The 13,262-nt window shown below is 34.4% G+C and overlaps 3 protein-coding genes across 4 annotated transcripts; 2 read left to right on the top strand and 1 right to left on the bottom strand.

The window, feature by feature from the left end:
- Window positions 1–3,343: 3,343 nt before the first annotated feature.
- LOC126671942 (rust resistance kinase Lr10-like) lies at window positions 3,344–6,000 on the top strand. The gene is made up of 2 exons (XM_050365779.2): window positions 3,344–4,242; window positions 4,717–6,000. Exons 1-2 carry the CDS (start codon window positions 3,360–3,362, stop codon window positions 5,841–5,843), a joined length of 2,010 nt encoding a protein of 669 aa, XP_050221736.1. The 5' UTR covers window positions 3,344–3,359; the 3' UTR covers window positions 5,844–6,000.
- A 70-nt stretch (window positions 6,001–6,070) lies between these two features.
- Window positions 6,071–9,479, bottom strand: LOC126671941 (LEAF RUST 10 DISEASE-RESISTANCE LOCUS RECEPTOR-LIKE PROTEIN KINASE-like 2.4). Of its 2 annotated transcripts, none has more exons than XM_050365778.2 (6): window positions 9,388–9,479; window positions 9,131–9,263; window positions 7,946–8,868; window positions 7,662–7,718; window positions 7,408–7,434; window positions 6,071–7,274 (listed from the first exon to the last, which is right to left on the bottom strand). In XM_050365778.2, the coding sequence occupies exons 3-6, from the start codon at window positions 8,727–8,729 to the stop codon at window positions 6,127–6,129; spliced, it is 2,016 nt and encodes a 671-aa protein (XP_050221735.1). In that variant the 5' UTR covers window positions 8,730–8,868; window positions 9,131–9,263; window positions 9,388–9,479; the 3' UTR covers window positions 6,071–6,126. The 2 variants fall into 2 exon arrangements, with proteins under 2 accessions (XP_050221735.1, XP_055961281.1); XM_056105306.1 differs by having other exon boundaries at window positions 9,178–9,263.
- On the top strand, window positions 9,411–11,874 carry LOC126671951 (rust resistance kinase Lr10-like). Its single transcript, XM_050365795.2, has 3 exons — window positions 9,411–10,092; window positions 10,461–10,487; window positions 10,578–11,874. The coding sequence occupies exons 1-3, from the start codon at window positions 9,411–9,413 to the stop codon at window positions 11,639–11,641; spliced, it is 1,773 nt and encodes a 590-aa protein (XP_050221752.1). The 3' UTR covers window positions 11,642–11,874.
- Window positions 11,875–13,262: the final 1,388 nt, after the last annotated feature.

Raw genomic sequence — 13,262 nt, 5'->3', positions numbered from 1 at the left:
TCAGGGTATAGACGAAAAAAAGGTTGAGAAAATGTCACCATATACCTCAAAATCTGAAAAGTTTATGTTAGTGACTCAACATAATTTTTTTAGCAAAAATCCCTCTTTTTTAATTTTCCATTTTCAGCTCTACCCCTTTCATTCACAAATTACTAAATTATCCTTGTCTTATACTTACCACTGTGTACTTTATGCACCTGATTCCCTCCCCCTCACTTTCCCTTCTCTTATACGTTACAGTGATAGAATTTAAAGGTTATAGATGGGTTTTGGTGGCCGGAGGTGCTGGTTTTACATGTGATGGTTGTTGCTCCGACTATGGTGATTTCTGGTCTGCACGAAGTGAGCGGCAGTGGTTGGTCGGCAAAATCAAGTCGAGGAATCAATCAATTCCATCACTAGAGAAATCCAACTAATATGATTCATCGCCGGAAAATAAACGTGAACAGGACACCATCGGTCGAAAAAATCAAGTCAATGAATAGCTTCACGAAATCAATCAATTTCATCACTACCAACTGATATGATCCATGGCCGGAAAAATAAAACATGAACGAGACGCCGACAATGTAATCCTTAATAAGACCGTTCATCGATTTCAAAAATTTGTCCAGAACGTTGAATTTCTGTGACATTTGTGGTGGATGTTGTTTATACTTTTGTTGACAACAATGATTATGTTGATGATGAAGAAGATACAGAAGTTGTCAAAATTGAAAAAAATGAAGGGGTGGGTGGGGAAGGAAGTGGAGATTGATTTTCCAGATGAGTGGAGAATTACCAAGGAAGATAATGAGAAAATGGTAAAATTATAGCAAATTTATTTACAAGGAATAAACTTGCAGATGTGTGTTATTGAAGAGACTGAAACCTATAATAAGAAGAGGCCGGTATGGAAACAGGGATCGATGAAAACTGCACAAAATTGTCTATATTGGAGCAATTTGTCACTTGTCAGCATATGGAATAGATAATGATCACCATCTTTTAATTAAAAGTTATGAAAAATTAAAAATGATGAAGGTAATAAGAGATTGATGATTTCATTTTTATCTGATGAAATGCATCTGGATACTCATGTATATGTTGGTCTTCTGTTTTTAGTTTTAGTAGTGATGCTTATAGTTCAGATTTGTGAAAAATGTTGGTCGTCGGTGAATAGTCTATAAAATCAAAAATTGACCTAATATTAACCTGATGTGGACCTATATTAACTAAACTATTTTAATTCATTTATTTTTATAAAAATTGTCTTACTACTCTTTACAATCGTAACTGACATTTTATATAGATAAAATTTTGAAATTTAGTGTAATATACAAATTAAATATCTCTTTTAAGTAAAAAAAGTATTTGATTGTCTATAACCAAAAATCAACTTCATATGAACCTCATATGAACCTATATCAACTGAACCATCTTAATTTATTTTTTTATAAAATTTATTTTACTACTCTTTACGATCTTATTTGATATATTATATAGAGAGATCTTGAGATATAGTCTATTATAAAAATTGAATAACTATTTTTAAGTGAAATGTAATTAACATTCTATAAAACTGAAAAATCAATCCGATGTGAACTTATGTCAACTAATTAGTTTAATTCAATTTTTGATAAAATTTGTCTACTTTTCTTTACAATTTTAAATGACATTATATATAAAGAAAATTTAAAGTTTAGTGTAATATACAAATTAAATATCTCTTTTAAGTGTATTGTATTTGATAGTCTATAAAACCGAAAATCAACCTGAGGTGAACCTGATATGAACCTATATCAACTAAATTATCTTAATTCATTTTTTTTATAAAATTTATTTTAGTGCTCTTTATAATCTTAATTGACATTTTATATAGATAAAATTTTAAAATTTAATGTAATATACAAATTGAATATCTCTTTAAGTAAAATGTATTTGATAGTTTATAAAACCAAAAATCAACCTTATGTGAACCTGATATGAACCTATATCAACTGAACTATTTTAATTCATTTTTTTATTAAATTTGTTTTACTACTCTTTACAATCTTATCTGATATTTTATATAAAGAGAATTTTGAGATATATTCTATTATAAAAATTGAACATATATTTTTAAGTGAAATGTAATTGATAGTCTATAAAACTGAAAAGCAACCTGATGTGAACTGTATGTGAACCTGAAATAATACCACATACTGAATTTTTTGGTACAGTTCTTATGAACATATTTAGTTTGATTCTGACTTCTGATTTCACAATTTGCCTTTGGAAGAGTTTTTCCACATTTCAAGTCTACTATCTACGTAACAAAGAGCAAAAATGAATTGGTAGTGACGTGAAATGTAAATGAAATTAATCTGACCTAATGAAATGTATGAGTAGAGATATAACAAGTGAGTTCATGCAAATGTAGCCATTACTACAAGACCAATAATGGAAACTATATAAACCAGCAACACAAATAAGCAAATATGCAGAAGCATTTTGGTCATCATTCTATTGCATAACAATAATCAATTGATTGAATGAATAATGTGATTTGTTTGCATATAATTGGATCAATAATTAATTTAGTAGAGCTTCAAATGGGATATATGTACCAGAAAACTCTTTACAGACACAAACTTCAAAAAATTGCAAACCTGAGATTGATTTTGTATGTTTTAACACTTTTTCATTCAGGACTTTTATCAAACATATAATGAGCATAAATAAAAACACAAAATATAAAACAATTTGAAAGACTTAAGAACATATCAATTAAAACAAAAACAATTAAAATAGAACAATATTCATTCTCTGAAAAACTGAACCCGCCGTCAACATAGCCGGTGTAGCAGCTGCAGCCATTTCTATAGAATATAATACTGAAAAATGTGGGCAAATTTTTTTGAAAGAGATCTCGATGTTAAACTCTCTTCTAACGCTAAACTCGGCGCGACCGCTGTCAGACCTCCGCCAAATTTCTTCTCCGCCGAACCGCTGCTAGACCTCCGCCAAACTTCTTCTCCGCCGGACCGCTGCCGATCTGCTTCTCCGTTGGACCGCTGTCAAACTACTTCTCCGTTGATCTGCTTCTCCGTCCGACCGTTGTCAGACTGCTTCTCCGCCAACGGCTGCCAAATTGCTTCGTCTATGTTACTTTAAGCATAAGGGGCATAAATGTCCAGTTTCATATTAAAATCAGTTTATGGGAAATTTGTGAAAATAAATTTTTTATTTTGGGAGATTGTTGCACATTAAATTTTCCTGAGGTAAAAACATTAATGAAACCCTGTTTTGAGTTATTTGTGTAAAAAACCCAAAAAGGTTCAAGGTGGGGCTTTACGCAATTAGGCCTTTAATATTTGTGACCAAACAAGGTGCTAAATATGGGAATTATTATATCAGCAAGTGGGCAAGTTCAAACCTTTGACCAGTCATCTTATCTTGTAAGAAAATGGCAACCAAGCTGTTCAAATACAAGCTATGGATCACTCCCACCACACCTGATCATTCAAATCAAACCAGTTACTCAAATTCAACACAACCCACTTCATAAAAATCATTTCTTTCTTATGAATCTCTCTTCAATTTACATTTTACCGCTCCTTTTCCTTATCACCCATGGAAAAAGCTTCAATCTTTGCCAAGAAACAAGATGCAGAAGCAATGGCCCTCCGATTCGATTTCCTTTCAGAATCAAGAACAAACAACCAGACCTCTGTGGCTATCCCGGGTTCGATCTATCTTGCACAGAATCAAAACATACATTACTTGAGCTGCCAAATTCAGTCAAGCTCTACATTGACAGAATTGACTATGTTTCTCAGGTTCTTTACACTTATGATCCCAACAATTGTCTTCCAAAACAAATCTTGAACTTCAAGTTATCTAATACTCCTTACAAATACGGATATTTTATTCAGTCTGATTACTATTTGTTTAATTGTTCGTCTTTAGATAGAAATGAATACGTGCGTATGCCTTGTCTTAGTGTTCCTGGTTATGATGTTTATGCATTTATTGCTGAGACTAATGTTATGTTTACTGATCTTGCGTTTTGTACCAAGATGTATAATGTTTCTTCGGTTCCTTTGGAGTTTGTGAGCAGTGATAATGTTCTTCAGTTGAATTGGACTAGACCAGGTTGTGGGATTTGTGAAGGACAGGGTATGAATTGTAAGTTTAGGGAGAATAGTACTAGATTTGAGACTGAGTGTGTTGAGAAACCGAAAGGACCTAGTCGCGTCGGATTCAAGTTGATGATTTCAGGTGAGTTGTCTGCAAAACTGGCATTTTAATCTTGAAGTTAGATACTTAACTATGAAAAACAGTTACCGGCATAGTCTGCCACAAATTTATGACGGATTAATGCTAGTTTTGAACTTGTGACGGATTTTTGAACTTGTGATGGAATTATGATCGCATAATTCCATCACAAAGATAATCAAATTGTGATAGACATAATCTGTCATAAATTTGTGACGGATTAATGCTATTTTTGAACTTGTGACAGAGTTGTGGTTGTTGCGACAACTTTGTAAGACAGACGTCGCAACATTTTATGACGGACAATGCTATTGCTATCACAATTCTCACAACATTTTGTGACGGACAATACTGTCACAACCTTGCCGTCATAATAGTTTGTGCCTTACAGTCACAAATTGACAGTTCTATTTAGTGAATGATTCTGCCTGGTATCTTTCAGCTGTGAGTTGTTGACTTGAAATGTGTTGTCTGCAGGTATTGTTATAGGTTCCGTTCTTCTTGTGGTAGCTGCGGTTGTAGTTTTTCGTATCTACAGCTCAGATAGAGCAGAAAAAGAAAATCAAAAAAGGATTGAAAAGTTTCTTGGGGATTACAAAGCTATGAAGCCAGCTAGATATTTGTATTCTGATATCAAAAGGATTACCAATAACTTTAAGGACAAGTTAGGTCAAGGAGCATACGGATCAGTGTTTAAAGGAAGCCTTTCTAGTGATATCTTTGTGGCTGTTAAAGTTCTCAACAGTTCAACAGGAAATGGAGAAGAGTTCATTAATGAAGTAGGAACAATGGGCAGAATTCACCATGTCAACGTGGTTCGCTTGGTCGGGTTTTGTGCTGATGGATTTCGAAGAGCTTTAGTTTACGAATATTTACCAAATGAATCGCTTCAGAAATCCATATTCTCAAATGATGACAAGGATATTCCTCTTGGTTGGGAGAAGCTTCAAGATATCGCTCTTGGTGTAGCCAAAGGAATCGAATATCTTCACCAAGGATGCGATCAACGTATACTCCACTTCGACATCAAGCCTCACAATATATTGTTGGATGAAAATTTCAACCCGAAAATTTCTGATTTTGGTCTGGCCAAGTTGTGCGCCAAGGATCAGAGTGCGATTTCCATGACCACTGCTCGTGGCACGATGGGCTACATAGCTCCTGAAGTGTTCTCTAGAAACTTTGGGAATGTGTCTTATAAATCAGATGTTTATAGTTTCGGAATGGTGTTGCTCGACATGGTCAGCGGAAGGAAGAATGTAGATGTTGATGACACTAAAGTCTACTTTCCAGAGTGGGTATATAATCGTTTGGATAAAGGAGAAGAGTTAAGGATCAGGATCAAAGAAGAAGTAGATGAAAAGATTGCAAAGAAGCTCATATTTGTGGGACTCTGGTGCATACAATGGCACCCCATGGATCGTCCTTCAATGAAGGCTGTAGTTCAAATGCTGGAAGGAGAAGATAATAAACTAATAACAATGCCTCCTAATCCATTTGGCTCTGCAGATGCTTCATTTGTTTCTGCAGGAATGGGTGTAAATATGGCAAGGAGGCATCTACACCAAGACTTGGCAGTGATATCTGAAACTGAAACCGAGTGATACCAAATGAGAGAAGAGTCGTTCCGATCCACAACTTGTATAGCAGAATGTAATATATCAAATTTAATTAATTAAGGCCGAGTAGATTGATGACCGGATTTTATATACACTTTTTATGAGTTAAGTGCGATTTAATCGTGGTATTTTTGAGAGGTTACGTTTGGAAAAGTGTTTATTTTGTAGAAAAAGTGTGAAATATGTCGCATCAAAGATTGTATAAACAAACGAAAGAAATAAATTTTTATAGCATGATGTGTGTAAAATTCTACAATGAGCTTACATGCTAAATCTTGCCAACACAAATTGTTTCCATAGAGTCAAGTAACATAGAAGATGAAGAAGAAGACCATCTTTCATCTGAACATTCTTCTCCAATCTTTGGTGTTTCTTCAGGATAAAGAACAGGTTTAGGAGGCAATTCTAAACTCTGCAAATCTTCTTCCAGCATATGTATAACTTTATTCATGGGAGGACGACTTATCGGCTTCATTTGTATGCACCACAATGCTACTATGACCATCTTCTCTACTATTCGCTTTTCGTCATCATTGGTGGCGTCTCCGACTTCAACTTTTCCTTCTATCATTTGGTTATAAACCCAAAACGGAAAGTAATTTCGGCTGGACGAAGGATCTATTTCCAGGTTCCAATTCTTTCTTTTACCAATCATTTCCATTAATATAATTCCGAAACTGTAAACATCAGCTTTGTATGAAATACCACCAATGTTTTTGTAGATCAATTCAGGTGCTATGTATCCCATAGTTCCTCTTGCTGCAGTAAGAGAGACAGTGTTGTGATCTGTTGGATATAGTTTAGCAAGTCCGAAATCAGAAACTTTAGGAGTAAAATTCTCATCTAGAAGAATGTTGTGAGGCTTGATATCAAAATGCAGAATTTGCATCTCGCAACCTCTGTGTAAATACTCGATCCCACGAGCTACTCCTAAAGAAATCTCGTACATTTTTCTCCAACTTAGTGAAGTATACCCTTCCCGATGAAATATGTATTTGTCGAGAGATCCATTGGGCATGAACTCATATATGAGAGCACGTTTTGATCCCTCTACACAAAAACCAATTAGTTGCACCACATTAACATGATGGATTCTTCCAATAGTTGCTACTTCATTGATGAAATCCTGACCATTTGATTTGGACTTGCCTAGAACTTTTACAGCTGCAAGGCGGCTACTGCGAAGCTTACCCTTGTATACTGATCCATAGCCTCCTTCCCCCAACTTATCCTTAAAGTTACTAGTCATTTTCCTAATATCCATGTAGGAGTACCTTATAGGCATGAAATTATTTTGACTTTCTAGGAATTCTTCAATATTATTGTACATTGATACATGCCTCTTACGCCATTTATGGATCAAGAATGCAAACACAAACGGACTGCAACAAAAGAACCTTGCTGCAGGTAGCAATCCTGAACAGGAATTCCAAATTACAAAAAGAAAACAAATATCAAAAGCACTTACAAATCATGAATTCTGGTTGTGCTATTTTATATGGAAATGTTCCGAAAGTTTGATAATATGAAGTAAAAACTGTATTATTACCTAGGCCAATAAGAATGTACCAGATAACTGCAAGAAAGAAAAGTAAAGAGATCTGTTAGAAAAGGTTTAAAAAACAAAATCCAAAGATCAGCACTCTTCGGACAGCATAGCAATTTTCGTCATGTTTTAGAGTATTCTTAAAGAGAATCATCTGGAAAGAGGAATGAGCCATGTAATCACTGAAAACAGTACTCATCTATTCAGGAAACCAATATTCTTCATACATATTATCAAGCAGAGACAAAAATGCTTACTAAATTTAAGCTGGTAGAAAAATGGGTTCAGACGAGAAATTAGCGAGGCAAAAAAACCTGCAACGAATTCATGACAACATAATATCAGAAAAATGGACTACAATATAACAGAAAAAACATCAAGTAATGAGTAATTTCAATTTTAGACCAGCTACTACTCGAAGGCTTATTTGATCAGAATGCTTTCTTGAAAGTGTATCACTAAACTTAGCATAGATTTTAGAAGTAAGATGATAAAATTAAGAGAAAAGAGTAGTCTCGTTTTCTGCAGAGATATACAATACCGCGTGACTTGCAGGGAGAAGAGTTGCCGACAGGGTAACACATTTCATCTCCATGGCAAAAGTCACAAGTAACATCATACCACTGAAGCTCCAATCCAAATGCCAGCTGGTTGTGAATGTCCATGAAGGAAAGTTTACTGCCACCTCTTATCAGCAATGAAGACATAGTCATCAGCTCTATGGTACACAAGTTCTCGATGTTAGTCATTTCATTCTTACTGGCCATAACATGAGAATACCTTCCATGAGTGCAAGAAGAAGCATCAGCATAAAGAGGAGAATTGACAGGATTTGCACAGTTCAAAAACACAATCATAGCCTTTGGCACTGCATAATCATATCCAAACCAGCGTTTTGGATCAGTAAAGTTGGCTTCACTGAGAGAGTATTGAGGGACGGAGGAGCAGTTATTCTTATCAACAGCAGCATCAACTACTCTCACTGTGGAGTTGTGGTAGTTGATGGACAGAACACGGTATCTGCCAGAGAAGAGGTATAACATGGGTTCATTATTCTCACAAGATAGCTCATAGATAGGGTAACCACAGCCTTTTGGATCCGTTTTCAGCCGGAAAGGTAACTTTATGTTCTTTACATTTCCGCAGGAAGAAGGAGCACAAAGACGGCTGTTCTCTGCACCGCAATTTAGAAGGATTGATGTGAAGGAAACAAGGGCTAGGAGAGCAGAAAAGAGACGCCTTCCTTCTAACATATCGCGAGGCTGGTCAGAATTCAGCTTGGTTATGTGACCTTGAGGATGTGCATCACAATCAGCATTGGTCATCCTGATTTAGTTAGATGCATATTCCTATCTTCTGCTTTCTTGAGATTAAATATGAATCATTTTACAATATTCAAAGTTTTCAGCATTGACATTTTCCATATGCTAATGAAGTGATCTTTAGATTATTGATCTCCCATATCTGCCATTATCAAAAAAATCTAAGGAACGAGGACCAAGGGAATTGCACATGACATGGTCAGCAGTTGACTTGTATCAAATAATTAAAAGAAACTTCTTATCTTTACTCAAGATACAGTTTATTCGAAGATAAGCAGAGGAGACGATCTTGCTATATATAATTATAAAATACTTAAACTATATTTATGTTCCAATGTTATGATTAACTTTCAATTGTATTGAATAAGAAATATTTTAACAGTATGAATATAGAGCTGTCTAACCTTTAAAGAAATTATGGACAAGCAATAATTGAGACATTATGACTCACAGCATCAATGATCCATCATAAGATGACAAATTTGACCATTGACTTTCTTTCACATTTGTTTGAATGGTTCAACTATTTTGCATGATCTGCATCATTGGACAAAGTTAATTAATTCTTATTCCTTGAGATGCAAGTCAACACAGCAAAGTAAAAATGATTAATCAAGAACCAAAAAATTCACATTTATTAAAGAACAATAAAGCTGCTAACCTCATAACAGTTGATCCTTAGAAATGGATTTTTCTTTCTTTATCTTGTTAATGCTGGTACTTGTAAACCATGGAGTAGTCACTGAAGAGTGCCAAGAATCAAGATGTGGTAGACATGGACCAATCGTTCGGTTTCCATTTCGATTGCAGGACAGACAACCAGACCACTGCGGCTTTCCCGGATTTGTGCTCTCTTGCAAGAAGAATCATCTCTTGCTCGAATTGCCAAATTCGGTGAAACTTTATGTTGATAAAATTGATTATGCATCTCAGTATCTTTTCACATCCGACCCGGATAAATGCCTTTCCAGATACCTCTTGAAATCCAGATCCAGCTTCAATTTGTCTACCACTCCCTTCCAATTTATGGATGACTCCCTGTCCAATTTCTTCTTCTTCAATTGTACATCAATCGATAGAGATATGCGCGTGCAGATGTCTTGCCTGAGTAGTCCTGGCTACGATATCTACGCTTTCGAAGCTGACTATCCCATCGGTTTTGTATACCTTGCATACTGCACCAAGATATTTAACATTTCATCAATTCCAGGGGCGATAGTTGACGAGACAAATTTTCTGCGCTTAAATTGGTCCAAGCCGGATTGTGGATTTTGTGCAAAACAAGGCAAATACTGTAGATTAAAAAAGAATAGCACAAGTGAGACTGAATGTTTTGACAAGCCTATAACTAAACCGGATACTAAAGGTACATCCCTACTTCTATAATTTACTTTTGCATGCATAGCTCTACACTTAAAAACACGTTATTACGAGATGTCTATACTATCCGGTTTATTTTGCTGTTTCTGCAGCCAGTTTATTTTGCTATGTCCAACTGCAAGTAATTGGTAACATGGCATGAAAATGGACTAATAATGGACTAATTCACTCCTAGAAGTATACAAATATGAGAAAGAAAATCATTTACTACTACTGAAAATTTCCCAGAAAATTACAGAAGTAATCATCATACTTGAAGAATATCTGCAGTTATGTTCATTTAACAGGCAGGCATGTCTCTTCAGGAATTTTTATTTTTACATAATTCACTAATAAAACAATTACCTTTTGCAGGCTTCAAAAGAAAGTTAATTACCGCAGGTGAGAGGTCTCCACGATCTTCATTTTAAACCTTAACTTTTGCTATCTTGAACAGATTGTGATTCCTGACTCGAAATATTCTGAACGTAGGTATAACACTTGGTTTGCTTCTTCTAGTACTAATGGCATTTGCCCTCTACCGCGTCTACAAGAGTCGCATAGAAAAAGAAGAAAATCAAGCAAAGATTGAACTGTTTTTGGAGGATTACAAGGCTCTCAAACCCACAAGGTACTCATACACAGATCTTAAAAGGATTACAAATCAATTCAAGGAAAAGTTAGGACAGGGAGCATACGGAACAGTGTTTAAAGGAAAGCTTTCTGCAGAGATTTTTGTAGCTGTGAAGATCCTCAACATTTCGACAGGGAACGGGGAAGAGTTCATTAACGAGGTTAAAACAATGACAAACATACATCATATCAACGTGGTCCGTTTGATTGGCTACTGTGCAGATGGATTTAGAAGAGCTTTAGTTTACGAGTATCTACCAAACGAATCGCTAGAAAAATTTATATCATCAGATCACGGAAACGGAAAGATTCTTCCTCTTAGTTGGGGAATGCTACAAGATATTGCTATTGGCATAGCCAAAGGAATTGAGTATCTCCACCAAGGGTGTGATCATCGAATTCTACATTTCGACATCAAGCCTCACAATATCTTGCTAGACAAGGAATTCAATCCCAAAATCTCAGACTTCGGCCTGGCTAAGCTCTGCTCGAAGGATCAGAGTGCTATCTCAATGACTACTGCAAGAGGAACAATGGGCTACATAGCACCAGAAGTATATTCAAGAAACTTCGGTAACGTGTCGTACAAGTCAGATGTTTACAGCTACGGAATGGTGGTGCTAGAAATGGTCGGAGGACGGAAAAACAATGGCGTAGAAGACGAAAAGAATTACTTCCGGGAATGGATATACAAGCAACTGGATAAAGGAGAAGAGGTGAGAATCAGAATAGAAGAAGAAGGAGATGTGGAAATTGCAAGGAAGCTAACTATTGTTGGTCTAAGGTGCATTCAATGGAACCCTAATGATCGTCCACCGATGAAAAGTGTAATTCAAATGTTGGAAGGAGATTTAGAAAAATTATCAGTTCCTCCTAATCCATTTGCCTCTAGAGATCCTACAACAATGGGGCATGAGAAGTGATCAATCAAAGTACAGATATAAAATATCGATTTCTAATCTGTAATGAAGATTGTTATCGCCATACTTAGTCACTCAGATATTCTAATTGCCACCAATCATAAAGACCACTACAGTCTATTGATGAGTTCTTCCATCATTTCATCCTAATGCTTTTTATTGTAAAAATTGTAAAATGATAGAAAAAATAAAATCTAATTGAAAAAACACTAAATATGGAGTGTGGTTATTATTAAGTGGAGTGTAAAAATTGGGGTCAAATACTTCAGAATCAGTTTAAATTTCCACCAGAATAACTATGTCAGTGTCATGTGTTATGTGCATCTACATCATAAAGTCCTAAATCTCTACCCATATGCAGAATTTTAACTCTGTAAAGTTCTTCCTCAGTACAACAGCCAATATAACCAAGAATCACATGAACATTATAAACAATAGCACTAATTGAAGAACATTAGAGTTTAAGACTGCAATACAAACCAAAAATACTTACTGTAAGTACAGACAGCATCCATGTTTTATGAGTGAGGCCTTCACTCTCGCTCAACAATGGCGAGTGGAAGCACCGTGTTATCAGTGCCGAGAAGACAGAAGAATGTCGAGCGGCGATGTGATTTAAACGATTATTAACAGATAAATGGCGAACAGAGACATTAATATGCTTTGTGACCAATTAGGAATTTTGATTTTGATTTTAGGTTTTGGCATTTGAGATTAATTAGGAATCATAACCTTGAATGAGATGGGTTAATCGATCCTTACGGTGACTAATTTTTTTTTTTTTCAGTCACAAAAATTTTGTTTTCTATTTACTGAACTTTATTTTTTTCCTTATTCTAGTTTTCCCGGTCAATAATACGTAAGTAACCGCCGGAACTTATTTTATCTGGAAACTCGTATCTATAATTTGGTTTAAAAATTAATTTTTAAAATAAAATTATACATTTGATAAAAATTTAAGATAAAACTAGCATATTTCAATTGTTACATGTCAAATTCTAGTTGTCATCCGGACATTTTTTGAAACAAATCAAAATGAAAAAGAAAAACAAAAGTTCAGTAATTAAAAAAAATTAGTAACTAAAATGAAAAATTAAAAATTTGATGACAGTCAAAATCAGTTACCAAATAGAGAAATATTGTTTAAAATTTGCCATATTAAAATATGATAAACATAATAAAAAAATTGTTATACAACACAACTATTACTCTATATCGTTTGTACAACAAAATAATTTAACCATGTGTAATATTTAATATAAAAATAATAATAATTAAATAATTCTTACAACAAATGCCCATTAATTTATTATAAATGTAATGTAATATAATACAACAGTGAGATAGAAGCTCTTTATTAAAATATTTCTCGCTGAAATAAAAAGTAAAATTTGATATATTTTTTTTTAAACTAATGTTTTTAAAAGTAATTTAAAAGTTCGATAAGCTGTAAAATATTTAATTCATTTGAAAACCAAGTTGAATTTTTATTCTATAATTTATTAATTTTATTTTATTAGTATTTATATTTTAATTCAAAAAACTACTTATAAATAAAATTTGTTTTTTAAGTACTATATTGATTTTTAAGTGAAAAATTATTGCACGCAACCGTTGCGCTATG

The sequence above is a fragment of the Mercurialis annua genome, linkage group LG3, assembly GCF_937616625.2.
Source record: "Mercurialis annua linkage group LG3, ddMerAnnu1.2, whole genome shotgun sequence".
Classification (NCBI taxonomy): Eukaryota; Viridiplantae; Streptophyta; class Magnoliopsida; order Malpighiales; family Euphorbiaceae; genus Mercurialis; species Mercurialis annua.
Note: the sequence above shows the minus strand (reverse complement) of the source record. Positions and strands in the feature narration are given on the sequence as shown.